Below are 26,769 nucleotides of genomic sequence, written 5' to 3'. Positions count from 1 at the left end.
ACGATTCTGTTCAAAAGTTTCTCTTAGGTTCAATGGACATACATATTGTTTTGCTTTTGGTGTAAAATGTACGTACATATAGCCCTACAGACTATACATATCCGATGAGTAGCCTTTCTATATTTGATAAAACTACTACGTCGCTAGGGCGAATTATCCATTACTAGAGACTCCAATGATCGAGCACACTTCAACTACAGCCAAATATCCAGAACCCCAAATGCAGTGTGAATTTTATCATATTCTCATTTGCAAAGCAGTTTATCATGCCAAAAAAAAAAAAGTGTATCGAACATATCAATCAGAACTTCATGAACGCGAGCCAGCCAACCAGGCAGCTCAGCAGCATTTCCCACAGCCCCCATCACTCGCCCAGAGAAGTAGATGTAGAGTGTGACGCAAAAGGAACAAATAACAAAAAAGCTCGCGAGCTCAAGACCAGACGATCATCACATCCATCAAAGCCATAGCGTCGACAGCTTCCTCGCAGTATACAGCAGATAGTAGTAGCCTACTGCTCCGCCGAGCATCCGAATCCAGCCAAAACTCCATTGCCGATGCAATTCCAAATAATCACAATCCACCACGGCGCAGAAACCGACACCATCGCTCATCGGGAGGTTATCGACCGGTTTGTTCTGTCGCCCCTTCGTTCATTTTCAACACTCAGTCTTCAATGTAGGTATCAAATATCAAATACCAGACCCGGGAAATAAGGCAAGCGATAAGTCAACAGACCAGAGTCTGGTCTAGCACGCACTAACCCCAACAGACCAACCACACCTAGGCACAGCAAGTAGGCAATGATAATAATTAGAACAGAATCTCCCCACTGTGTTCAGGCTCGAAACCGAGCGCCTGGAGCTCATCGTAGCGCTTCTTATCGCCCGTTTTCCGCTTCGCGTCCTCCTTCTTCTTCAGCTCGAAGACTTCTTCGAACGGAGCTCTAGTCAGCGTGGGCGGGATATCGTCTTCGCGGTCGAGGTCCTATCAATTGAGAATGCGTTAGCGAAATCCTCTGCTAGAATACCTTGCATCTTGAACAGCGCAATTCCCATAACCTTGCAGCAGGGAATTGAGAGTTAGGGAATTGATCATACCACTTCGCCTAGCAGGAGCACATTCTCTCCGCGAACGATGAAGATCCCGCGCGGGACATCGGCGTACAGTTGTCCGGCATAGACGCGCTCTACGGTATCCTGGAAAACAAGGTTTGCTGCGAGAATCGAATGTCAGATAAAATGGCGAGAGAGACGGGGGTTGAGTGCGACTGGCGTACCGAACTGATCCCAGCTTCGGAGGACGCCGATGAGTTTGCGGCCGTCGCGGAGGATGAGGACGAGTTTCTCTGGAATTGCGTTAGACATATTCTTCTCTGCCTCCCTCTCTTTCTGCTATGGGTCGCTTTGACCGCGTCTGCGTAGACATACTATCTGTTAGATCGAGCAGCTGTGCGGCGGTCGTGAACATCTGCGGGGGTAATTGCGGTGGGCCGCCTGTTGGCTGGGGGCCTGCTGGGCCGAGAGCATTCTGGGAGAATTGTTGATTTTGCTGCGGGGTTCGAGGGGCCGGGGCAGGGCTTTCGTTTAGAGATAGGCGCTCCATCGTGCGGTGTCTGATGTTGTTGGATTGGCGGGGAGGAGAAATTCGGAAAGCGGTGGGGAGGGGTAGGTAGGGGATAGCGGCTTAGAGGACGCAGATGCAGAGAGATTCAGGAATTTGATGTGGAGGTTCTCATTCTGTTTCTTTGGATCATCGCGATGGAGGATCGAGGTCGCAAAGGCCGTCATCAAGGGCGGTGAGTTTGTCCTGTTTGTTCGGGATCTATACATTTTGGTTTTTGATCTTCTTCTCTCGGAAGAAACACAGATACTCCATGCAGGAAACAAATATACTTTTAGTTCTAAAGGCCTCAAGAAAGTACATGCTATACAGAAGCGAAAGGGGGAATATCCAAAAAGAAGGGGGAAAAAGAAAAAACCAAAACCTCGGACCAGAAGCCAACAGAAAGCGTCTATATCTACAAAACCCCGACACCCCTCTGCTGCCCCCTCATCCTCTCTTCCCGCCTTTTACTATACGGTGCACAGTATGGCTCATCAGCAGAACCAATACTAGCCCTAACACCATCCTGTGAGCGATGATAAGCCGGACTCGACGGTGCGGGCGGCAACTGCATAGCCTTAAACTGCGCATCCGTGATAATCCGCACCCCATAGAGATACCTCATAAGCTCAAAATCCGGCCGACTCCCAGCAAGCGTCTGGCCAAGACAGTAGTGGTCCGCAGCGACATGGTCGAGCATACGATCCCATGCAGAGGGGACGTCTCTCAGCGGGGCTCGAACAGCGTCGTCGATAGAGCGGATCGACTCGCCATCCTCGAAAACAGGCGACGACACAGGGTCCGAGATGCCATCGACAAACTTTGTATTCGGACACAGCGGACACCGCGCTGAGGGCGGCGTCGGGTGCGAGCGAAAGTGGCTGAAGACGTGAGTGCGCCATTCTGCGCCGTCGTCGAAGGACTCGTAGCAGTCCAGCATGTGGAAGAGGCATGCGTATGTGCGCTGTTCTATGCTGGCTGTTAGGGATACGGGTATTGATGGTGTCGCGGATGATATAGAGGCTGCTGCGGTGGTGTCCCAGGACGAGAGCGAGGCGCGCGATAAATCGGGCTCTGGAGCGCTGTCGGTTGTGATTAACGGTGTCATGTCACTGAGAACGTAGATTCCATCTGTGCTGCTATCTCCATGTATGGATTCCACGCCGGTCCCGGGCCTGGTATCAGCTGATGATATTGACGGCGACGGCGATGCGCTAGACAAGTCCGGCATGGCGGGCGAAGACGACATGGTGACAACGACGCCCGGTTGTTTTTTCTTGTTGGGCTGCTTTTGCGACACGGCGGGGGTCCTACTTGAAGCCGTGCTGTTGCTGGCGGTCGAACTCACGCTGATACTGACACTGCGGGCGGAAGACGATCGGCGATGGTCTCCATCTCTATGGCGGTCTCTATTCGAGCGTGAAACCAGAGGCCGATCGAAATCACCCCGGTTGTCATCGGGGCTTTTGGGCTTGCGCTCCGACATGCTCCGCGATGCAAAAGATGGGGGATGTCTATTGCGCGGGATGGATACGGCTGGATCGCGTCAGAGTCGGGTTACCGGGGCTTACATAGCAATAGTAATAGCACCTGGTAGAGGTATAGGTATAGGACAGGAGGGAAGGCAGAGGGAAGTAATACGGATGAGGGGAACGGGATACAGCGGGAAATACATACCAGCAGATCCGATATCAGATCAACAGGACACCTTCAGATCTGCACTTTTGTCAGCATGCATGACATCCATGAGCCGTTTTCTGCGCATACGATGTAGGTAAGGCTATGCCATCTCTGAATGGGCTGAAGTGGGGGGTGCTTAAGGACTTTTGGAATTTTCCCTCTAAATCTTAGGGCGGGGCATTTGGGGCTAGTTGGGTTATAAGGGATTTAGATCGATTATATTATATTATATTATACCCTGGTAACTACCTAGGTAGAATTATGTATGTTTTCTTTTACGTTCTCTTTGTTGAGTACATATGTATGCAAGGTCTGGGATACAATGCACAGGCACGGTTATCTGCAGGTTTTCGTTGCAGTTTTACTCTAATTATACTCGGAGATAGTATTTATTTGTCTGTGGATATATGAAGAGTTGTATATTAAAAGACATGTTCGTAGTCTCGACTTTAGTAATTAAAACGACATCGATACATCGGTGTATGTACCTATCTCCGTTTGTATAGTGAAACATATGAAATAGACTCGTCTAGGGGCTTCCACGGCCTAGTCAGTACAGAGTACATCACTTACATATGTACACATTGAGAATGGGAATTTAGGTCACTAGGCGTGTTCTAGACAAAGACAAAGCACTTCCATTTGACATGTGAATACATATCATTTTGTTGATCCTATTCTTAGATGTGGAATAGGAGTTGAACACTGTTTCGGATTCGATATCTCAAACACATATATACTAGGTACATGTAGGCTATGTATGGTGTACGATTCAACTACACTGCCAAACCATGGCGAATATACAGATTGCAGGGAGATATCACATGCTAATCAGACTAGATCTCCAATATAGGTAGAAAGTGAGGAGTGAAATTTCTTCATTTTTTGCTCACAGTGTGAGGAATTAAGTAAGAGAAGAGAAGTAAAGGAACAGGGATAGAAGTGAATGAGACCACAGGCCTCAGGAGAGGAGAATGACATAAAAAAAGTAGAAGCAGGTCTTTCGACACGGAATTTTGAACTTGAAAAGGAAAAGTCTCCAGAGAGGAGTGAACAGCCAAAGGTTATAAAAAAAGAATCCCAATCCGTCTATTTGGTGGAAGCGCCAGAGATAAAGAAAAATCAAAACCAATCCGACACCGTTGATGCCCGCAAGCCAGAGTAAAAATGCACAAGTCTATATCGTTTCGTGGCGCGCATAACATAAGTTTTCAAGGCATAAAGAGGTTGCAAAGAAGTTAGAACCGCTCTGCCAGGTCACCGCCAGCAACGGAATTGTTGGCTGATGAGTTCATGGAGGAAAAGCCGGCCACGGGGTTGAGCATGTCCTGCACCGCAACCTTGGGGATCTGGGGCACTGGCAACTTGCGCTGCGTGCCGTCTGGTTTTGACATGATATCGGAAATGGTTGGGCCCATGTGACCCTGATTCGGGCTGTAATAATTGGGGCCTTCTGGTTGGGGCTCCATAGGCGCCAGGGCAGGAGTGTGCTGGAGGGACAGGTGGCGAATCGAAGGCAGATGCAACTCGCTGGCACCGAGAGGGCGCAGACGGGGTGAGTGTGCAGGGGTAGCCAGGGGAGTGTGGTCGGGGGTAGGGGACAGAGAATCGTGAGAGAAAGTAGGAGAAGAAGGAGCAGTGGAGTTAGGAGAGTTAGGGCGCGAGCGCTTGACACGGTGGCCATAGCCGTCATCGTCATCGTTGGAGTGCGAACGGGTCATGTTCTGCGAAATCGCATACGCGGAGAGCGAAGGGAGGCCACGGCTAGTGCCGTGATGACGGGAGCCAAACATCTGGTGTCCTCGCGAGCCGTGGAAGCCCATGTGATCGTCGCGCTCTACTTGCGATGCAGCTGTAGCCAAAAGGTTGATATCCATTCCGGAGGAAGCGCGTTCAGTGGTGCGAGAGTAGGGACCCAAATTTGAGCGCATGTGGTTGGCGTAGTTGGAGAAGGAGTGAGGAGGCGAAACATCTGGAGATCCGACCTGCGAGACTGGAGCAGAGCGAGTGATGGGCTTGCTGGGAGGAGGCATCATGTTGGCAGCATTAACCATTCCAGTGTCCTGACCTGCCGCGGCCGCGGCCGCTGCCAGGTGCTGAGCCTTATTACTGCGGCGCGAGTTAGGGTTGTTGTGGATGCGCGAGTGGCGAGTGAGTTCGTCTGAGCGACTGAAGCGCTTCGTACAACCGGGGAACTGGCAGGCGTGTGGCTTCTCGCCAGTGTGTGTGCGGATGTGCCTCGTCTGGTGCTCCAGACGGTGGAAAGCACGGTCGCAAAGAGGACACTTGTACGGCCGGGGCAGATCCTGGCGGACCTCCTCGGTCGCGGGGCGCGCACCCTTCATGAGAGGCGGTAACAAGCTAACAGAGGAAGCCATTGAAGAATCTCCTGGAGTCGAGGGTGTCGAGTCGGACGAGTTGTCGTGGGGATTAAGTAGATTTGAGAACCCCACTGAAGAAGCCGGCGGTGGCATGTGAATTCCCCTGACGCGGATTTATGAAGGTACGTTCTGAAAGGAGGACCGAGGACGGTTTTGTCGCAGGGGTCCCGAGCTAAGGTCGATCAAACACCCGGATTGGGATGGGAGGTCGATCGGGATCGGAGTGATGCGCAGACAATTCAGATAGCTTTGGTCAAACAAGTAGTCGAGTAGAGATTGTGGAGAGGAACAAAGCAAGAGGGAAAGGAAGAAAAGGAACCTGGAGACGACGATCTGGGGAGTCACAGATAATATAGGGAATGGAGGGGGAAGGGAGAAATCGGGGGAGAAGGGGCAGTGTCGGAATCGGACTTGGAGAAAAGAAAATTCTGAAAAAAAAAAAAAAAAAAAAAGTGAAAATTGAAAATTGAATTAAAAATTGAATAATAAAATGAAAAATAAAATAATCGAAGAGATTCTCAAGGTTGGAAGGCCAAATGTGGGGAGAAGAAGGGGACACTTGGGGCAAAAGAGGAAAAGTGGGAAATATTTGAACGAAAATTCAAAAATTGGAAATTCCAAAAGGGGAAATATTGGAAAATTAAAAAGAGGAAAAAAAGAAGAAAAATAAAAAAAGGATGTACCCTTACTCAGTGGGGGGATGTACGTCGATCAACCTCATATAGTTGCAATATACAGATAGAATTGACTAATGAAATATCCAAATATAAGGTATTAATCACTCTAATACGTACTCGAGAGTCCGTAGCATATACAAAAAAGAAAAATGTTCAAAAAGACATCAAGGAACTACGTAACTGCATCAAGCAAAAATGTGGGGACTCACATTTTTTCTGAAGAACCGTGTGGCGTGAGGTGCGTGTCCCTATCCGGTTATCGCGCCTCTGGAGAATTTCTTATCAGAACATGGGGAATTTGGGGATTTCTACTGGCTTCTGATTTAGTCTATCTCGGGATGACGAGCTAAACAAAGTGGATGATAAAAAATGATGGCATGCGGAGAGCCAATGACGAGCAGGAACTGGGGTCTCCAGCACTCCAGATTATAAAATTATATGTTGTACGTACGGAGTATTCCCTACAGTACATTTTTAACCCTGAGATACCCTCCAAAAGGGTCAAAGTCTGGGGGTTACGATCATTCTAGGCCGGACCGGAGTCCAGACCCATGTACAATGAAGATCCTGGGGACCATCTGATCCTGTCACGGAGTGACGATAGCGAGGATCATCGATGATGTCGTCTGAGGTGAAATCTCCAAGAGTTAAATTTTTTGGGTAATCATTTAGTCACGCGAAAAACACAACAAATCAACAGGTCACCCAGTGCAAAGTAGGTACGAAAATGACTCGGATCACCCCCAATTGTTTTGCGGCTTCATCATCCGGAGGAATCATCCCCCCGAACCCTATATGGTATGTGTATCGAATCTACGGAGTACTCCGTACCAAACCTTGGAATCATCCACTCAGGTTCGCCGACAATCCCCCGGATTTCGGGGTAAGATACGATGAATTCCTTTTTAAACTGACTCCCCTAATTTATTGTGGAACGATAAAGCGAGCGAACAGCGCTGATAGGCGCGGATCATCCAATTATTGATAGCGCCGATGCAGCTGCCATGCAGCCGCAAAGCCGCGTATCTCGACAAAGGGACCAGAGATGCCAGTGTCAGCCCCTGCACAATGAGCACTGAGCTGCATTCCTTGCGCAAGCAGACAGCGGTATCCCCGACTGCCAAGACGTTCAAGTGTAGGAAGTGACCAGGGGGCGTAGATTTCCTTTCCTTGGCCGGCTGAATCTCGCAGGGTAATAACCGGGGGGTTCTGGGGCCCCGGTTCCTAGGACAATATTAAATATGTATTAAAATTTATGCATGTATATCCATTATTCTCCTATCAGCAATCTGTGCCACATGTTCTCGCTTCTTTACTTGATACGCTAGCAGATTACATACTTTCGCCCGATGTTCTTCCGGCTTCATGGAATAGGCCAACCAAAGGGCCGAGGTGCGGGACAAACGGGACGGGGCAAAGATACCACTCGGCAAGGCCGTCTCGCCGAGAGTCCGGTTTACGCTTTGGATAATAAGACGTTATCTTTGAGTCCGGCATAGTATTACTCCGCCATTATCACATTACAACGTAATATAGTTCTATATGGTCTCCTCTACCTTATACTCCGTAGTATATTGTATATTGTGATATGTTATATGGAGTACGGGGTATAATACATAGTATAGATATATACATATTAAGAAGGGAGTACTCCATACGGAGTACAATATACATACATTAACCCCGTGCAGGTCCCTTTAGTGGCAGATCCTAACGGAAGTTTTACTCCCGGAACAGCAAATTCAGCCGATCCCCACAGTTCTCCTGTGAATATTGGCTAAAGTCCCCTTGATAAATTAATAAATTAGGATCATTTAGCAGACAAAAAAAAGCAAAGACCAAAGATTACGAGTAATCAGGGCCCAGGTCCTTATGCCGGCCCGACTACCGAGTTCGTACTTTTGAGCTGTACGGGGATCTGGAAGAAATCGCACGAATCCCTGTTCTTCTGGTTTTTAGGAATAAAATCAGCTCACAAATATACCCGGTGGTACGGAGTAACTGCCGCAACCTGGAGTTCTCCATTTTTCTCCACGGGGAATATGGCACCATTGTAGAGAAAGCCCGGACTTGGAGTGGCGATCTGCAGAAAGAGATAGTTTGATCTTTTTTGTATTTTTATTTTATTTTTATTTTTTTATTCCAAGAAGCAGGTACCAGTCTATAAGCAATTACCCGCCTTTTGCCGATTTTTGCGACGTGTACATAGTACTTCGTACATTTGCTGAGCATCATGAAACCAGGATGCAAGTTGTTAGTGTTTCAGGTGACGAGTTCACTGAGATCTATTACTCTTTATGTACTCTGTAGTGGAAATCGGAATATATTTACAGAACAACAGACATATCGGATTCAAAGTTCCGGCACATTTCCTTCCCGGAACTCGACTCACTTTTGCCCAGACCCTCACAATTGAAAGATCCGCCAACCTACGAGCTACTGCCTTTCGAACCTTGGAAGTACATATATGCGGATTACATCGTAGACAGCGAAAGGTGGGGGAAGCCAAAACCGGTAGTTCCGATTGCCGACAGTCCTGAATCACAATATCATGGCCAGAGAACCTCATCCTCTGAACCGGCCCGGCCCCCAGAAAACCCAGTGAACATTGTAATTGTTTTCAATGATCGACCAAGTCTATCAAGCCGATATACCCGGTGACCACCCCTCTCCAAAACACAGATACGTACTCCGTACGGAGTACGTACTCCATATCTCACTCCTACCCCACAATCCCCAAGCGATACGCCTTGGGGAGAAAACCCGAAACCGCACCCGCAGGAAGCGATCTACAACTGACATCTCAATCTTCATGCCAAATCTGCCTTGATCATCGCGATCGCCCCTAGAATGTGATCCTCCGATATCGCTGTCGTCATGCGCCCCCCTCCACATAAGGTCGATCCATCACGCCATCTGGGGAAAGCTGACAATCTACGGAGTACACGAGACTACCTACTTATAGCCTTGCAAGCATGTTGACTTGAATTTACCGCCCATCTCATGAAAATTGGATTGGGATTCGTCACTCTCAGCATTCTCCTTCCCACTTCCCTTTCCGACAATGCTGATCAATCCTATTATTCTGGCATGCAGACCCGCGCACAGGGCGGGTACGTCGATCCTAGATGGGGGGAAAAAGCAAAAATGAGTCCTACGGACAAAAAAAGGGCCAAGACAAAGAGATGAAATGCGAAACAGAAACAGAAAAAGCAAGGGAAAAAGGGTAAAATAGGAAAGAAAAGTCAAAAGAAAAGAGTGAACGCAATAATGCTCGATTGGGAGCGTGGAGATCCCCCCGGACTCCCTCCGTTATCAGTCCGGAGCCTCGTTGTACTCCGTGGGGAATTCCCTTTTCTATCCGAGCTCTTTCAGAATTGGGATTCAGCCCTCGAAGCCACCTATCTTCTTAGTCAAGATGTCGCCAGCGACCAGTGATATCTATTTCTAGTACCTAACGTTCGCTATCAACACCCCCGCACACCCCAGATCGTCACGCAAGATAGTGTCGGGGGTTCGCGAGACAAGGATGAGGATACTTTTTATGTTACTTTATTATTCACACCCTATCCCCGGAGATTGGACTATTAATCTATTAATCAAGGCAGTGTATGAGTCTGAGTCTGGACGCGACCGTCCCTTTCAGGCCGCACCCCCTTGCTACATGGGACTCTGCTGAGCAGTTGCTACTGGCTGTCCTACTTCCAACACGGTGTGAGTCATGACGTGCTCAAGTCTCAGCTCGAGGAATATCCAAGCTGAAAGCGCCTAATAGAAAGCCAAGAAGGGAAAAAAAAGTGATAGGATAACTAACAACAGGGGATCGGCTCATATTTCGCGCTCCGTTTCCAATCGCCCTGCTGGCGCCGGGTCCTGTCTTTTGTCTTGCTGCCTGGAGACTGAAACCCTTTCCAACCAACTTCCCGAGCGAGGCGCCACCGGTCAGCAAGACAAAGATGTAATTTACCTAGGTGGTCTTGGACGCTTCAGTATATAACCTATGGAGTACAGTTGGATGTAGTATGTTCCATTGTGTCTCAGGGTGACATTTGATTATGCTTGGCAGGTCTCGATGCGGGGGAGTAGTCTCAAAAAGGGAGAATCCGGGGTAGACTTGGCCTTGGAGAAACATTCCACAAGACTTCATGGAATGACGGGGTGTCCTTTCGGGTGCAGTTACTCTGTACAGCGTGGGGTAGTTTACGTAGGCTACTGTGTTTCCCAAAAAGACACATATATGCTTTGAAGAATTCGCAGTGCAACCCTAATCAGCTCGGGGGTTTTGCATGTGATTACGTAAGGGGATTTCCCGATTCAGCATTCCGAACTTGGAAAGGCGTGGATTCTTTTAGATTCCTTTTTATCGACACTCACTTTCCTTATTGCCCCCCAATTCCGCCAAGGCGAGCGATCAGCGATCCACACCTTCTGGAACAAATCACCCCTGCGCCCAATTAGGGGCGCAAATGGCCTCACACTGATATCACCATATGCGGGGCCGTCATTCCGGAGTCCGCGATCAGGCCATTGGTGGAATTCTTGCCTTTGTCCGGGAGATTACACCCTATCTTACAATCTATGCTCTAATTTCCTGGAGAACATGTGATATTCTGGGGAATAGATAGCGTCAACAGGGAAAAGGAAAAAAAAAAAAGAAAAGGAGAAAGCAGACGTCGAGGCGGGGCACAGAGTCCGTTACCGTGTCTAGTTCTCGGTGAAGCAACCCCCGACACTCCCCCCCCATTCCACCTCAATCCCACCCGGGCACCGACATACGTAGAGGGGCAAAAATTTTCTCGCTTTTCAACTCCACTGAGCGATTTATCGTCATTTCTCTTACCCCATATTTGCCTAACTACCATAATGCAACCCACTGGCGGAAGCCGGGATCAACTTTTGGAAACACAGTGCCCCTGTTGCTCGCAAGATCCACACTCCCAGTTTCTATGTAACTTAGGTCTTGGAGCACGCTATAACCAGGTACCATATGCAGTAGATCACTTAGTCCGAGATGAAGTAGATCCTAGCTTTGGTTTGGATTTCGAATTCCCAATCAGGGTAAGCAATTAACCCACTAGTTACGGAGTAGAGAAACAGGGGTAGACAAAGACCAGAAAAAGGTACAGAGTACTAAAGTTCTCTCTTTCAATCACACAGTGGCATCCGTGGCTGAACCATTTCGCCCCAAACACATACCATAACGGGCGAATCGCCGAGATCAAACTAGGCGGATTCTGATTTCGCTCGCGGGAAGAATCCGCTCCGAACCAGCTGCGCTCTCGCTAGCACGTGTATAGGGATTTTCTTGGTATTTATCGGATTATTGAATTATACAATTTATTACTCTATGGATTGCACTATTAAAAACCGGTACAAAAGCATAACTACGGGAGCTCCGGACTCTGTCTTTCCCCATTAGGGTACCATGAAGCGGGGGGCCTAGATCTTACACGGGCATGATAGCTTGTGAGTTTCACATGTTCCCCCTTGTTCACATGCGGAAATCATGTGTTTATATTGTTGGCTTCGGTTGAACCTGAAATGCGGGATGTGGAGGTTTGATAAGAGTGACTGGAATGCGCCCATATTTGCGTGGCTGCCTCGGTTTCCCCGTGCAGTTGCATGCCTCTGTATAATCGTAGGTACGGAGTACCTTGGGGAGTAGCGAGACTATGGCGTCATTGAAGGGGGGCCATGTGTTTTCTCCAGATTTGTTGCCCACATTGATAAGAGACTCAGATAGGAGAGTATTAACACGTCTTTGTATTGACCTGCCCAGTCCATAAGCACCATCTTACCTAAGGATGTTGTATATGGTATATTACTATCACGAAAGATGACGACAGAAGCTCATAACCTAGACCATTCTGCTGCAGGTACCATACCACGACATCAGCCCATAGGGCTGGACAGAGGCAGCCCTCGGGTAATCTCGGAGGACGACATCGTGACATTCCAAGGTTCTCGCACAAGCTTATGGCATTTTTCCTAGTTGCGGGGCTTAGTGCCGATATGGGAATCTACCGGGACTCCACGTTGATCAGGGGGTGTTTATTTTATTTTATCGGAGTCAGGAAGAGGAAGGTATGCCATGTCTTGGCTATCCATTTTCGCCTGAAGCGTAGTATAGACCGAGATATCTGCTTTGTACGTGGTTTTAGACACTATAACGTACTACGGAGTACTCGATGGCAAATTCAAGGAAAGAGATTTCTTTTTTTCACGGAGCAAGCACTGAGTCGAGCATCGGTAATTCAAAAAGGGGTTCGGTGAGCCCTGAATTTCCTTTTTTTCCCTCCCCCTGTGTCAGTTCCCGTCTCTGGAGCGTCCCGATTTGCGCAACTTCGAAATTCTATCGGCATTGCCGTGCCGAGTCGGGTTCTTGATCTCTTTGCGTGTCGCCGGGCCGGTTTTTTCTTTCCCAGGGGCAACTTGTATTGGCTTGGTACTCCCCACACTGTCCGCACCTATTATTATCATTTCATACCGTATATGATGTATTGGGGTTGTTGTTTTTTTTTTCTAAGAGAAAAACTTCTGACTGCCGGACCACCCCCGAAATTCCTCCGAGGCTCGGAAGTTGGGAGTCTGGGGTGAGCCGTGGGATGATCTGGGATCCGCGGACGTACTACCCTTGCAGGCAATCCCCTAGGGCCTTCCCCGTCTAATAGTGCTGCAGAGAATGCTTGTCTTCTATTATTATGTACTCCGTACTCCGTACCGTTGCAAGCCTCGGGATGAATGGAAGAGCCTCGGGATAACGGATGTTCCTCGGATATAGCGGTTAGGTAATTCTTGGGGCATATCCTGATTCTTCTCTGGGGTCCTGTATATCCAGTCTACTCCGCATGTAGCGGTGAGGCCCTGTGGAGTTGTCAGGTCTGTATGGCCAATTTGTGGAGATCTGATAAAAATTTGCTGTCTGGATCTGGTTGTGTGATCACTCGAGAAATAGTCCAGATTCTCTTTACCTCTTTAGGGGAAGAAGGTCACAATATTGGGGAGCAAGGACTTATAAAGGTGGATAGTAATTATTGAAAATAAACTCGATGGCGTCAAAAGCAAGCCGCTTTCAACCAACGATATATATGAAGTCCTCGTACTCCGTAGTCCCCAAACTATTGGAGAAGTCCACTTGATTACAACGTAATAAGCCTACGCACAATAGTTCTTAATCTTGCTACCAACGTCGACCCGAGTTGCAGATGCTCGCTTTAATGTGGACGAAAAGCAGCAGAGTGATTTCGTAGTCGCATAAACTCTCTAGGGTTGTTCTGATTTCATCTATAATCAGTTACTTCTTGGCCTCTATAAAAAGGCATGTTTGCAAGGTTTTATCCAACCACTTCGATCATTTCCCTTTTATAGAAGATGCGCGACGAGACCTGAAAGGTTACCAGAGATAGAAGATAGTGGCAACCTTTGGCATCGGAGGTTCATTCCATCGAGATACGGACGTATCATGAGTCTATGACACGCCGGCTGGTAAATTTCTTCTGTAATGACCAACTCTTGACTTGTTAGTTCTGCCATGTCCCAAAGGCTTCGTTTCTCGATCCCCGGATGCTATGAAGGGGACTAGATAATACATGACCTAAATATTTATCGTCTCGAGCTAGCTGGTTCGGCAAGCCTCATCACCTTTACAAGGTGCACTATGAGCGATCACTATAGCAACAAAGTCAAGGTAAATGGTACTTCATGCAAATACAGCCACAGCTCCTTTTCTTCTGTTCGCGCAGGACTAATTCTACGAATAGTATAGAGACGCATTCATGCAGAGCACCCCTCCCTACACACGGATATACCGCACAGCGATGATGGGGTGCCTGAAGGACCTCTACAACGCACTAGAGGTACAAGCTTGAAGGGCCGCCAGCCTCCTCCCCCGGACACCGACTAAGAGGGTGGAGCCACTGTTGCCAGCTTACACCCCGTACCAAGTACGTGTAGGCGTAGGCCTTTGCGATCGCTCATAATTCACTTGTAAAGTGTGTTGCAGCTTGAAGCTTCGCCCTGCACAACTCATGAGTTGCCGGGCGTTTGCCCTTACTGAAGCTCCAAGTCTGCTTGGAAGTATCCATGGATAGCCGGGATGCATCGTATACTAAATATGACGAGTACTGTATCATCTCCAGCCCAAGCAGAAGGGGCAGAGCTCATGTTTGAATCTCGGTATACATGACCTCACCAAAGCCATTCATCACACCTGGGAGCTATATGAATTAGTCTTGTCACATGTGATGCATTGGCCTATGTGTTACCTCCTATCGCTACAATAACACGGACTCTCCCATTGCTGTGCCCTTGACACAGGTCTCATTCAACAAAGAGCAGACCTGTCCGCCGTATTGTAGACGTTATATCCGATCGGACTCGTCTACACCGTCGAACCAACAGAGGGTTGCATGCAATTTCCAAACCGAGAGGGAAAGGGCTCATGAGAACCACAGCTATTGCCATAATCCCAGCCACAGGCGCACGATGCGACAAACCGCTGTGGGGCTCCGTGGCATGGTAAGATGAACGCAAACATGAAGAAGTGAGTACATCAACGTATAGGAATTTCCTCTAGGGCCTTAAGAACAGCAATTCAGGCAGGCTTTGTTGTCACACCTGCGGGCAGAAGTACCCAATTGGGAAATACTCTCCGTTTATCTGCTTTCCAAGGTTCGCCTCAGGCACTAAACTCCAAGCAGGAATGACGTTTCTGCCACACCCGGCCGCCCGGGGAAACGAGAATCTCAAGTCTCAAGTCCAGACTAGGAGGACCATCCACCAAATCTACTCTATACAGCGAGTCCCTGTATGATTTGATCACATTAGCAGCCACTCAATCCGACTTCTAGACATTGAACAGCACCCCCGTTCCGATATCCCTCCAGCTTCGAGCTCCGGGACGCAATGGCACCCCCGCGCCAGCGCACCACAGCTATCGTGGATGACTCGAGGTCAGAAGCCTCGAGTGGCACGAGAGAATACCAAAAGACCACCAAGTCCCGCAGGCCAGCTGCTGCAAAAGAGAAAGCCTCAGTTACCAGCGCACCTGTCGTGGACAATCAGCACGCTGAGGAACAGCCCCGAGTATGTTTCATCCCGAAAGAGATTGATCAATCGCAACGCCACACACAAAACAGTCAAGTGACCATAAACTAACCCCCTTTTTCTTTCTATAGCTCCCCTGGACAGACCTTCCTCTCGAAATCCTACACTCCTACCGCCACGTCCACAAACTCCCCACGCCTTCCGCCTTTTCGAGCGACTACTCCCGCCTGATCCTCTCGCAAGGCATCGGCCTTCGCTCGCCAACCTCCCTCGCCGCCCGCCGAGCCCAATCCTCCTCATCACAGAACCACTCCCACTCCCATCGAACCAACACCTCGGACTCCCTCTCCGACTCAACGCTGCGCCGCACCGTCGGCCAGGACCGCGTGAGCAAAGACCAGTTCGCGCTTGTTGTCCGGAAGCACTTTAACAGCGCTGGTCTCTCAGAGCAGGAAACCATTGCACGGTTTTTGTATACTGTTCGTGAGGATAGGAGAGGGAGGCAGTTCCGGTTGCGGTTTCAGCCGTAAGGTGAGGAGTGGGTGTGTCCTGGTCTAGTCTCTTGCTCTTTTCTTTCCCTTGGTAGCAGGGGAAACAGACTTATACAAGGCTTGGGATGGAGATAGGGCTATTTTACTCCGTACCTCGCCGTTCTGGTGTTAGCCCGTCCTGGTTGACGGCGTGATCGGGTCGGTGTGGTGAACATACACTCCGTGTGTGGTTTACTGTGTTGCCTTGCTTCGAAGGATCCGGTGGCTCGTTCTCTTGTGATATATTAAGATACCCATTGGCGTTCAGTGTGTTGATCTTGGTTGTTTTATTTTTCTTGGTTTGCTACTTGCGGGCTCTCTCTTCTACTATGTATACTTTGCATATCATATAATTGTATAATTGTGCAACACGCAGCTACACTGCTCTACTGTGTCTTCTTCAGGTCAGGAACGTTCTGCATCTCTATCACATGAGATTACTCTGGTACGGAATAGTCGACTGTGTATGGAGGACTCCCTAGGTACCTAGGTATGCACTGGACCTGCCTCTCGGGCACCACGCATTATACACCTATATCCATATGTCAATCAAGAATTGCTCAATTGGACCTTCAAACGGTTCATCACAATCGAGTCTCACATAGGATAACCATATACGTCTATGTGTACCTACATATGTAGAAATTATGTAGGTTACAAGCGTGCGTCATTTCAGTATCGGGAAGATGCAGAGCATTGCGTCGAAGAAACGTTAGATTGAGAACGAAGGAGCTACTTGCTAGTGTATATTTTTTTCATTTCTCATTTACATGAAAGCACGCATGTCCTCTCCAGTAAGCACGGAGGGCAGAAAATACAGAAGGATCCAACCCGAAAGCGAGAGCAGGACAAAATCACCTAAACGAAGCAGTTCAGACGAAGTAACAAAAAACCCGCGAAATACCAAGGAATCAATCAAGGGCAGCCTCAAAGCAACATATGTCTCCCTTCTACATGCAGGCTCCATGGTCAATTTTGCCAACTAGGTCCAACCGAATCAAGCCGATTCCACCCACCATTAGCAAGTATTAGCAATATCTCAGTTACTGGGCAATCAAGCTTATTTCCAGGCGTTAAGACCAGCCCATGGGTCGGCGGAGGAACCGGACTGCGACTGCGACTGTGAGGGGGTCCTGTGGTGCCCATACTGTCTGCTCTGTGCATAGCCACCAGGACCAGAAGGGTATATACCACCTGCTGTAGGAGGGTAGTTTGTCTCTTGGGGGCGCGGCGGAGGCGGAGGCGGGATGTAGCCCTGGGGAGCCACATAGTGTGAGGGCTGAGGGCCAGCGCCAGGAGCCGGCGTGCCGGAATTTGGGTAGCCGCCGTACGGGGCAGGGGTTTGGGAGAAGAATTGCTGACTCGGGGGTGGGGACACGGGGGTCTGGTAAGGATATGCCATGGGGTTGTAGCCCTCGGATAGGGGAGCTGCGGCGCCTTGCTGGAAATGCTGGGTTTGGTAAGTTCCTGGACCACCTCCAATGTATTGCCCATAGGGCGCTGGGGACTGAGAAAGGGGCACCCCTGGCATGGTGGGCGGGTAGCGGGGTGATGGCTTTGGCGATGGACCGGTGGTGCCATACGCTGGCGTCTGAACGGGCGGGGGTGGTGACTTGACTTTCGAGGGTGGTTTTGCTGACCCTGTGGAGGGTAAAGCTGATGGGTTTTGGGGTTCCGTTGATAGGCGCTCCATAAGCTGCCGCAGCTTCTCTCGCTCGCGATCTTCTTGCCCTGAGACACCGCGGGACTGCTCGCGGTTTTTGTTGAAGGCTTCGGCATTTCTGCGGATACTGTCTGCATTTTTGCCCATACCCTTGTCGCGCTCAATTTGACTAAGAAGCTGCGCACCTTCTGACCGGCGGTTGTTGATGAAGGTTTCGACATTCTTGCGGAGGCTGTCGACATTTTCACCCATGTCCTTGTAGAAAGTTCGTGCTTGCTTGATGCCCGACGAGAGACCATGGAATGCTTTGTAGACCTTCTTGTATCGAGCTAGCACGGAATTGCGTTGTTTTGTTATAGACTCGTACTTCGATTTCTCGGATTGAAACCTTCTGTCTTGACGAAGGTCATCGTGTATCTTGTCGAGTTCTTTCACTAAATATGATTGATTGTAATTCGCCTTCAAAAGCCTGTTTTGATACGGCAGGAACTTTTCCAATTGCTCTTTGAAGAAGTCCTGTTCGTGGCCAGTAATCTTTTTTAGGTTGAGGAGCACGACTTTCCGGAGACGTTTGGTGTTCTCATCGTGGATCTAAAGCACAGATAGTCAGAAAGTTGTCGTGGACAGATACACAACGATACTCACCGCAGATCTGAGGTCATTGAGCAGTTTGAACCTCTCTTGGTCCACAAGATTCAGTTTCTTTAAGAAGCCCTCCACTTTTGCAATCTGCTCTGCAACAGAGGCTCCCCCCTCATCATATACATCATCTAGCAGAGTACCTTCCGCCGGACTGGTGACACCGTCCTTGCTCTTGCTCTGCTTCGAACGGATTTTGATCAAGGCTCGCTGGAAGAGAACATCGGCCTCATCTGTTTCGCCAGCAGACCGCATCTCGTCGAAATCGCTCTCATACTGTCGAAGTGTAGAAGACAACTGGGAATCACTTGCGCTGGCCTCATTGACAGTATCTCGATACGATCGGACATCCCCCCGAAGTGTGGTATTGAGTCGGGAGCTGGGCTGCTGGCCCCAATCTGCTCCATACTTTGATCGCATCTTCTCACACACACTCTCTTCCAGATCCAACTGCTTTGAGCACTGGTCTAATTGGGACAGCACTTCTTGCTTGCGAGTCTGCAGCTCGTCGAGTGCCCTGTGGAAGGAATTGTGGCCAGCAAGTTCTGAACACCATCGACAGAACTCCTCGTCTACTGACACCCGGTTCATGCCTCCCTTCAAGATATCGAGAGAGCCTGGAAGTTCTAGGACGGGCAAGCTAGCTCTCATTTCGCTGCTGGCAGTCTCGGCTTTTTCATCCTCGGCTCGAAGCAACTTCGCCTTTTCTTCGGAGTAAAGACTGACGATCTTAGTTACCTCCTCAGGCTCTAGCTTATCGAAGATGTCTGGCCCAGTGATGTCCTCAATATCTTGTCCTTGGTACAATTCGCTGAACTCCAGCGGCTTGGCAGCAGTAACCCTGGCAACTGGTGAAAGACCAGCCTCGTTGGGGACTGGCTGGTGGTAGATGAAATCATTGTCTTTGGCCATAGTGCCAAGTAAGGCTTGCACATTTGTTTGATTATGCTTGATGAGGTCCAAGAGTTTTGGCCCGGACTCTGCCGTCAAGTTGGTGTTCGCTGGAGGTGACGAGGGGAATGCCTTCGCCCAGCTTAGTGCAGTGCCGGACTGTTTATCAGCCATCTGTAAACGAGCAATAGCAATTCCATGAGATTCACTCTCACTGTCTGTAACCGCCTGATAATATGATGCTACTGATCCCATATGCGCTGCCTTGGCTTGTACAACAATCGTCCAGACCTTGTCAAACACATTCTTGGCGACGAAATTTTGCATTATCTCGGCAGCCTGTGAGTAGAGGTACGCTGCCTCTGCAGCTAGCTTGGCCAGGAGAGCAGGCTTTCTCTGATCTGCCACTTGTTTCTCAAAAAATACCTCTTGGGCTTGAGCTAGTGTGACATTTATCAGTGTGTTGATGGTTTTTCCGTCCATGTCAGTTGATGGCGGATTTGCAAAGTGCGTATTAAGATATTTGAACATTCCGGCAGATGCCTGGAAATAATGATAGGCGGTCTTGAGGCCGGTATCGCCGGCCCGGCTCTGATTGGCAGCATGGCAGGACAGGATGGCGGAGAGGTTAAATAAAACGGATGCCTTTTCGAAGGCCATGGAGAATTGAGAGGCAGACGTATGAGTGAAAGCATCGTACCTAGAGGACAAATCTGTAAGCATAAGTGAAACATACACAAGAAAATACCCTACCATGTGAATGAGATCCTGACTTCGCGGTCATTGACGGGGAACCTAAGGTCCACCAGCTCCAGTTGAGCGTAGTATCGGTACAACAGATCACGACTGATAGCGCTGTCTTTCCCTACGCCCCTCATGTCCTGGCGAAGCCGGTTGAGAGTCTCGCATTCTTGACTGTATTGCTCGGGGTCCTCATTATAGTGCCCTCGAATGTGATCCTTGAGGGGCTGAACCCAATCAATCTCGTTGGTCTGCTTCAACGGACAGGAGAGCATAGGTGACTGAGCCATTGTCGGATGGTTGTCAGGAGCGATATGCTCCCATCCAACAGTTCGAAAGCTGCGCGAGAGGGAAAAGAGCGTGGGGCAGGGATGGTCAGAAGCTCCGTGTCTGAGGGCATCGGAGTCGAGGCTGTGGGGTAAGGGAGGCGGAACGTCAGCGCCTGATGGCCCTTAGTGTATCAATGACGGCGGCCGGTTAGGGGTTCCTCAATGCAATCGGTCTAGAAGGTGGTGAGATAATGTGAGAATTCTTGAGAAAAGAACAGATTTGCCTAGAGTGTTGAAGTGTTGAAGTGTTTAAGGAGGGAGATGTGGGATGTGATATCCGTGACCGGGCTCAATGGACGCCAAACCCCAAAACAACCGGACAACTACATAGAGACACATATTGAAAACAGCAATTGAACTGAACATTTGAATCTTGAGTAATACAAATTAATAGATGGATGAGAATGATCACAGTGCAGTCAGAAGTAGAGAGCTTCTTAAGACATCTATCCCTCGATAATACTAATAATACTAATACACTATACTGCGCCTAGGACCTTGGCAGAACAGGTCCACAATATCGCCGGCGCTATGACATGGGTGAGGTAAATACAAACGGATATAGAGTACATAATGATTTACAATTTTTTTAGCTCGACTTCTTCGAGCTATCCTTGCTGGCATCGCTGTCAGCATCCTTGTTTTCCGTGCCCTTGTTGGAGTCTTTGGGATCTTTCTGATCAGCCTGGGATGGCTTAGAGGAATCACCATGCTTCTCCGTGAGTCGATGCCATACAGACTTCAGGAAACCTTCGTTTTTGGCGGCGTCGTTGGTGCTACTAGAAGCAGAGGAGCTATCGTAATTAGGTTAGTACAAGATCCAATATTCACGATGAACTGTGCACCTTACCTATCCTTGCTGAAATTCATTGTCCGCTTCGCTGTCTTATCGTTCATCTCGTCGGCGAGAACCTCCAAAATGGTGCGCTGGTTGCCTGTCAAGTATTTGGGCATGGCAACCTTGAATTCGACCTTAAGATCGCCATTGGGGGTGAAGCCGCGAGTTCGACCACTAAGCTTCTTCATGCCCATCCCTGACAAAGTAATCCGGTCACCTGTACCCGTACCAGTGGCGACCTTGACCTTCACTTGGTTGTCGAGAGTTGGGATTGTCACCTCACCGCCAAGGACGGCAGTAGTGAGGGGAATTGAGGCTGTATAGAGAATGTCGGACCCGGAGCGGCTGAAGCGATGGTCTGGGGCAACTCGAATGGATACGTAAAGATCACCAGGCTGGGTGCGAGCACCAGGCGGAACAGCTGTTCCAGTTGGTGGGGAGTCACCTTCGCCGGTCACCCGTAGACGCATGCCATCTTCGACACCGCCGGGAATATCGACCTTGATAGTCTTGCGCTCTCGGACCACGCCATTTCCGTTGCAGGGGCTGCACTCTGACCCTCGGGGAACAGACATACCGGCACCTCCACAGGCGTCACAAGTGGCGGCGACTTGGAAGCCTCCTTGCATAAGATGAACGCGGGTACCTGTGCCGTTGCACTGACGACATTGGGATCGTTTGGCACCAGACTTTAATCCGTCACCTTTGCAGGTTCCGCACTTGGTCAACGGCGTGATGACTATTTCCTGAGATGTGCCCTTCGCAGCGTCCATGAACGAGATGTTTGTTTGCACCTCAATGTCTTCACCGACCAAAATCTGTTCCTGGAAAGGGTTGCGCCCACCCCGGGGGCCACGGCGCGCTCCTCCCGTGAAGGCTCCAAAAAGATCCTCAAAGTTGATGTCGCCGGAAAAGCCCCCGCCAAAGCCACCACCGCCGCCGAAACCGCCGCCAAAGCCATGGAATCCTCCCGCACCAGAGAATGGGCTGCCCCCAGCATTTGGATTGAAGCCGCCATTCTGATCGAAAGCGGCCGAACCATACCGATCATAGTTCTCTCGCTTCTGGGCATCGGATAACAATTCGTAGGCTGTCTGGGCTTCGGCAAACTTGTCTTTAGCCTGGGCATCCTTGTTGGTATCCGGGTGGTACTTCTTGGCTAAGCCGTAGTAGGCCTTCTTTATGTCGCCGGCGGATGCTTTCCTATCCACGCCGAGGACTTTGTAAGGGTCGGGAACGGCCGCAAGAGGAGAGGTGGTGTGGAAGGCCTGTCGATAGAAAAACATATGTTAGCAAATTTCACCCTAACAGCCCGTGGAGACGACGTACCCTAGCCGATATCACCAATGATTCCTTTTTCTTGCAAATGCCCTCCCGGAGACGCCTAGCCGGGGAACCAGAGACAGCTGCATGGTAGTTTCTTGTTTGGGTGGATGAGTTAACCCTATTGCCGGAAGTCTGCTTAGGGCATTGTCGCTGGGTTCGCAGCAGGCGCGCGGGGAGAGCCGCGGCCTTGGGAAATGCCGTGGATGGATTCATGGATAGTAATAGCCGAACGACGGTGGACGGCAGTTGTGGTTGCCACCAGGATGATGCGAGATAGATATGCGAGCGAAAACGATCAAGAAAAAGAACGACAATTTGAACAAGAGAAAGAATGGTTTCAAGAGCACCAATGACGTTCCAAACCAAGTCAAGCTACTCTCCGGATCACAGAAGCTTCGAGTTCTCCGGCAGAGAGAAGTTTCTCGGAAAAACGTGTGGCCGGACGATGATGAAAGAGTTGCTTACCGAAGCAATAATTGGGTGCTCCGACTACGGAATTCCAGCTTCCACTCTACCCCGTTTGTATTTAATACTTATTGCTGTCCTTTTCGAGCTGTGCCACGGGCTGTCACGGTTCTTCGCTCTATCCATTTTTATTTCCTTCACTCCATTGCCCGGGCGCCCACTTCATCATCAAGGAGCATGCTCCGCGGCCAGACCCTCCCCTGGAGAGCTGTACTCCATCAAACGCCACGACCTCTTCTCCGACGGCCATTTCTTGCTTCGCCGAGATACAATGCAACCTTTCGATCAACACTAGTTTCGGTCCGTCTTGGTGACTCTCTTCCCTCGTCTTCCCGCGCCTTTTCTGCGAGCTCCATTCGGCGGAGAGAGAAACCCCCACCCGAGGACCCTAAAGACGAATCGGAAAAGAAGGAAGAGCTCGAAACCAGTCAGGACGATAAGGAGACGGGACGAGCTCCTGAATCGCGAAGGAAGGGAACCGACTCGGGAAAGAATGTCCCTTCTGCAGATCAGGTAGCTCCCGTGCGGAGAAAGGACCGGGCATCCGATAAAGAGCGCGGAGTGGAAGAGGAAGGTAAGAAAGAGGCCAATGTATCAGATGGTAAGGGAAACTCGAATGACACACCTTCGCCCATCCCACCAAGTGATGGCCCGGCCGACTCCAAACCCAGCGGCGCGAGCAGCGGTGGTAATGGCGGCAATGACGATGGCGGGAAGAAGGGCAAGAAGGCCTCGGGGGGAAAAGCTTTACAAAAGCCGGCAGTTCCGGACGTTTACCCGCAAGTGATGGCAATTCCCATCGCGAAACGCCCGTTGTTCCCTGGCTTTTACAAAGCGATCACTATCCGCGACCCGAATGTCGCCGTTGCGATCCAGGATATGATGAAGCGAGGCCAGCCGTACGTCGGAGCATTCTTGTTTAAGGATGACAACGCCGATGGTGACGTGATCGAGAAGTTGGACGACGTTTACGACACTGGAGTTTTCGCTCAGATTACCGCCGCATACCCTCTCCGTGGAGAAGCTAGCGGCGTTACAGCGGTTCTCTATCCCCACCGGCGTATCAAGATATCGTCGCTACTTCCCCCTGCAGAGAAAACCAAGGCCGCTACACCCCCACCCGCACCTACGTCAGAAGACAAAACGACTGAAAAGCGAGGTGATGTTGTGGCCAGCTTCGAAGAAACCGCACCCGAGCCAGCTCCCAAAGACCATTACGAACCCACATCCTTCCTGAAGAAACACCCTGTCAGCCTCGTCAACGTGGAGAACTTGATTGAAGAGCCGTTTGACAAGAAAAACCCAATAATCCGCGCTGTAACCAGTGAAATTGTCAATGTATGCAAAGAGATCGCAACGCTAAACCCCTTGTTCCGCGATCAAATCTCGGCATTTTACACCGATCAATTCCCAGGAAACCTCAGCGACGAGCCGTCCAAATTGGCTGATTTCGCTGCCGCTGTATCTGCCGGTGAACTCCACGAGATGCAAGAAGTTCTTGAGACAATGAACATCGAGGAGCGTCTCCCTAAGGCACTCGTTGTTCTAAAGAAGGAATTGATGAACGCCCAACTCCAATCTAAGATTACGAAAGATGTCGAGGCCAAGATCCAAAAACGCCAGCGCGAGTACTGGCTGATGGAGCAAATGAAGGGCATCAAGAGAGAACTCGGCATCGAGTCTGACGGCAAAGATAAGCTTGTCGAGAAGTTCAAGGAGAAGGCTGAAAAGCTTGCCATGCCGGAAGTTGTCAAGAAAGTCTTCGATGAGGAGATCAACAAGCTGGCACACCTCGAGCCTGCTGCATCCGAGTTCAATGTCACTCGGAACTATCTAGACTGGCTGACCCAAATCCCATGGGGCCAGAAGAGCGTGGAAAACTTTGGCGTCAAGAACGCAGTCAGTGTTCTCGATGAGGACCATTACGGGCTGAAGGATGTCAAGGATCGTATTCTCGAGTTCATTGCTGTTGGCAAGCTTCGTGGAACTGTCGAAGGAAAGATTCTTTGCCTGGTTGGCCCACCCGGTGTTGGAAAGACCAGCATTGGCAAGTCGATAGCTCGCGCTCTGAACAGACAATACTACCGGTTCTCCGTTGGTGGCTTGACCGATGTGGCAGAGATCAAGGGCCACCGACGGACTTACGTCGGTGCTCTGCCTGGACGCATTATCCAAGCTCTCAAGAAGTGTCAAACCGAAAATCCTCTAATCTTGATCGACGAGGTCGACAAAATTGGGCGGGGCCACCAGGGCGATCCGTCCTCTGCTTTGCTCGAACTCCTCGACCCCGAACAAAACAATTCGTTCTTAGACCACTACATGGATGTTCCTGTGGATCTTTCCAAGGTCCTCTTCGTCTGTACGGCCAACGTGACCGACACTATCCCTCGGCCATTGTTAGATCGTATGGAACTCATCGAATTGTCTGGCTACGTGGCAGATGAGAAAATGGCGATTGCTGAGAGATACCTTGCCCCCGCCGCTAGGGACGTGACTGGCCTGAAGGATGTAGATGTGAAACTTGAAAGAGATGCCATCGAGGAGCTGATCAAATCATACTGTCGTGAGAGCGGTGTCCGTAACCTGAAGAAGCAAATCGAAAAGGTCTACCGGAAGGCAGCATTCAAGATCGTCCAAGATCTAGGGGAGGATGTGATGTCCGAAGAGGCCGCCCTCACCGAAGCGGGCAAGGTTGCCCAGGAAGAGTCGAAGGGGCATGAGCCAGCGGATCCTGCGCAAGTTCCGGTTGAGCCAGAGAAGTCGACCACAGAGATCCCTCGACTGGCCCTCAAGGTCCCTGACAGTGTGCATCTCAGCATCGGCAAGGGAACCTTGAAGGATTACGTTGGACCTCCTGTCTTTACTGCCGACCGCCTCTACGACCAGTTCCCTCCTGGTGTCACCATGGGTCTCGCATGGACTAGCATGGGTGGAGCGGCTCTGTACGTTGAATGTATTCTGGAGAACGCATTGAAACACGACTCACGCCCGGGACTCGAAATCACCGGCAACCTGCAAAACGTCATGAAGGAGTCCACTCACATTGCGTATTCCTTCGCCAAGTCTGTTATGGCGCGACAATTCCCTGAGAACCAGTTCTTCGAAAAAGCCAAGGTCCACTTGCACTGCCCTGAAGGCGCTGTTCCGAAAGACGGTATGTGGAACTTTTATGCGATGGTTAACAAGTCGGCGGCTAACCATTCCAATAGGACCCTCTGCTGGTATCACCATGGCTAGTGCCTTGTTGTCTTTGGCTCTCAATCACTCCCTTGAGCCAACCGTTGCCATGACCGGAGAGTTGACTGTGACTGGTAAGGTTCTGCGCATTGGAGGCTTGAGAGAGAAGACCGTGGCTGCTCGTCGGGCTGGGGCCACAAAGATTCTCTTCCCTGCGGATAACACATCTGACTGGCTTGAGCTACCCGAGGTGAGCCATAAATCTATCCGTTCCTAGTGGTTATATTAGCTGACTGTTTTCTCTAGAACATCAAGGAGGGTATTGAAGGCCACCCGGTGAACTGGTACTCGGAAGTGTTTGACCTTCTCTTCCCAGGTCTCGACCATGAGGCTGCCCGCATGGTCTGGAAAGAAGCATTGGCCAAGCCCGAGAAGGGTAGCCACGAGGCCAATGAAGAGTAGCATGCTTGATACCTTTTGGTTTTGGGGGAATTCCCCTTTTGGGTAATGTCGTATATACCTGTTATGTTTTACTTTGTATAGCTTTTGTATGATTTATTGTGTACATGGCGTCTTTGTCTTCCGACACGGAATGCATGGATGGAGTTGAAGGACTGTTAGTAGACCTTTTTGTTCCCATGTGAGATGTATGGACTAGAGCGAGAGCCAAAGAAAAAAAAAGGATAACTCCACTCAAAACAGGTGTTCTAGTTAAGGTATGTGTATAGTATATCGTGATATTGCCAATGATAATGCAAAGACTCACATCTACTCCGTATATC

The 26,769-nt window shown here is 49.8% G+C and overlaps 7 protein-coding genes across 7 annotated transcripts; 2 read left to right on the top strand and 5 right to left on the bottom strand.

The window, feature by feature from the left end:
- Positions 1-813: 813 nt before the first annotated feature.
- N7525_009765 (U6 snRNA-associated Sm-like protein LSm1) lies at positions 814-1,605 on the bottom strand (the record flags this gene model as incomplete). Its single annotated transcript, XM_002563822.1, has 4 exons — positions 814-987; positions 1,101-1,216; positions 1,280-1,348; positions 1,431-1,605. The coding sequence occupies 4 exons, from the start codon at positions 1,603-1,605 to the stop codon at positions 814-816; spliced, it is 534 nt and encodes a 177-aa protein (XP_002563868.1).
- Positions 1,606-2,020: 415 nt separating this feature from the next.
- On the bottom strand, positions 2,021-3,091 carry N7525_009764 (uncharacterized protein; the record flags this gene model as incomplete). Its single annotated transcript, XM_002563821.1, has 1 exon — positions 2,021-3,091. The coding sequence occupies one exon, from the start codon at positions 3,089-3,091 to the stop codon at positions 2,021-2,023; it is 1,071 nt and encodes a 356-aa protein (XP_002563867.1).
- A 1,432-nt stretch (positions 3,092-4,523) lies between these two features.
- N7525_009763 (C2H2-type zinc finger protein) lies at positions 4,524-5,759 on the bottom strand (the record flags this gene model as incomplete). Its single annotated transcript, XM_002563820.1, has 1 exon — positions 4,524-5,759. One exon carries the CDS (start codon positions 5,757-5,759, stop codon positions 4,524-4,526), a length of 1,236 nt encoding a protein of 411 aa, XP_002563866.1.
- Positions 5,760-15,247: 9,488 nt separating this feature from the next.
- On the top strand, positions 15,248-15,918 carry N7525_009762 (uncharacterized protein; the record flags this gene model as incomplete). Its single annotated transcript, XM_002563818.1, has 2 exons — positions 15,248-15,427; positions 15,520-15,918. The coding sequence occupies 2 exons, from the start codon at positions 15,248-15,250 to the stop codon at positions 15,916-15,918; spliced, it is 579 nt and encodes a 192-aa protein (XP_002563864.1).
- A 1,060-nt stretch (positions 15,919-16,978) lies between these two features.
- bro1 (putative signal transduction protein BroA) lies at positions 16,979-20,142 on the bottom strand (the record flags this gene model as incomplete). Its single annotated transcript, XM_061214848.1, has 3 exons — positions 16,979-18,172; positions 18,227-19,811; positions 19,865-20,142. The coding sequence occupies 3 exons, from the start codon at positions 20,140-20,142 to the stop codon at positions 16,979-16,981; spliced, it is 3,057 nt and encodes a 1,018-aa protein (XP_061069279.1).
- A 628-nt stretch (positions 20,143-20,770) lies between these two features.
- Positions 20,771-22,558, bottom strand: N7525_009760 (putative mitochondrial DnaJ chaperone (Mdj1); the record flags this gene model as incomplete). The annotated part of the gene is made up of 3 exons (XM_002563816.1): positions 20,771-20,975; positions 21,032-22,287; positions 22,349-22,558. 3 exons carry the CDS (start codon positions 22,556-22,558, stop codon positions 20,771-20,773), a joined length of 1,671 nt encoding a protein of 556 aa, XP_002563862.1.
- Positions 22,559-22,987: 429 nt separating this feature from the next.
- On the top strand, positions 22,988-26,449 carry N7525_009759 (endopeptidase La; the record flags this gene model as incomplete). Its single annotated transcript, XM_002563815.2, has 3 exons — positions 22,988-25,964; positions 26,020-26,237; positions 26,294-26,449. The coding sequence occupies 3 exons, from the start codon at positions 22,988-22,990 to the stop codon at positions 26,447-26,449; spliced, it is 3,351 nt and encodes a 1,116-aa protein (XP_002563861.2).
- Positions 26,450-26,769: the final 320 nt, after the last annotated feature.

This window comes from Penicillium rubens, assembly GCF_028828025.1.
Source record: "Penicillium rubens strain IBT 27055 chromosome Unknown utg000003l_segment0_segment0, whole genome shotgun sequence".
In the NCBI taxonomy this organism is placed as follows: Eukaryota; Fungi; Ascomycota; class Eurotiomycetes; order Eurotiales; family Aspergillaceae; genus Penicillium; species Penicillium rubens.
The sequence above is the reverse complement of the archived record's forward strand: the minus strand, read 5'-3'. Positions and strand labels throughout refer to the sequence as shown.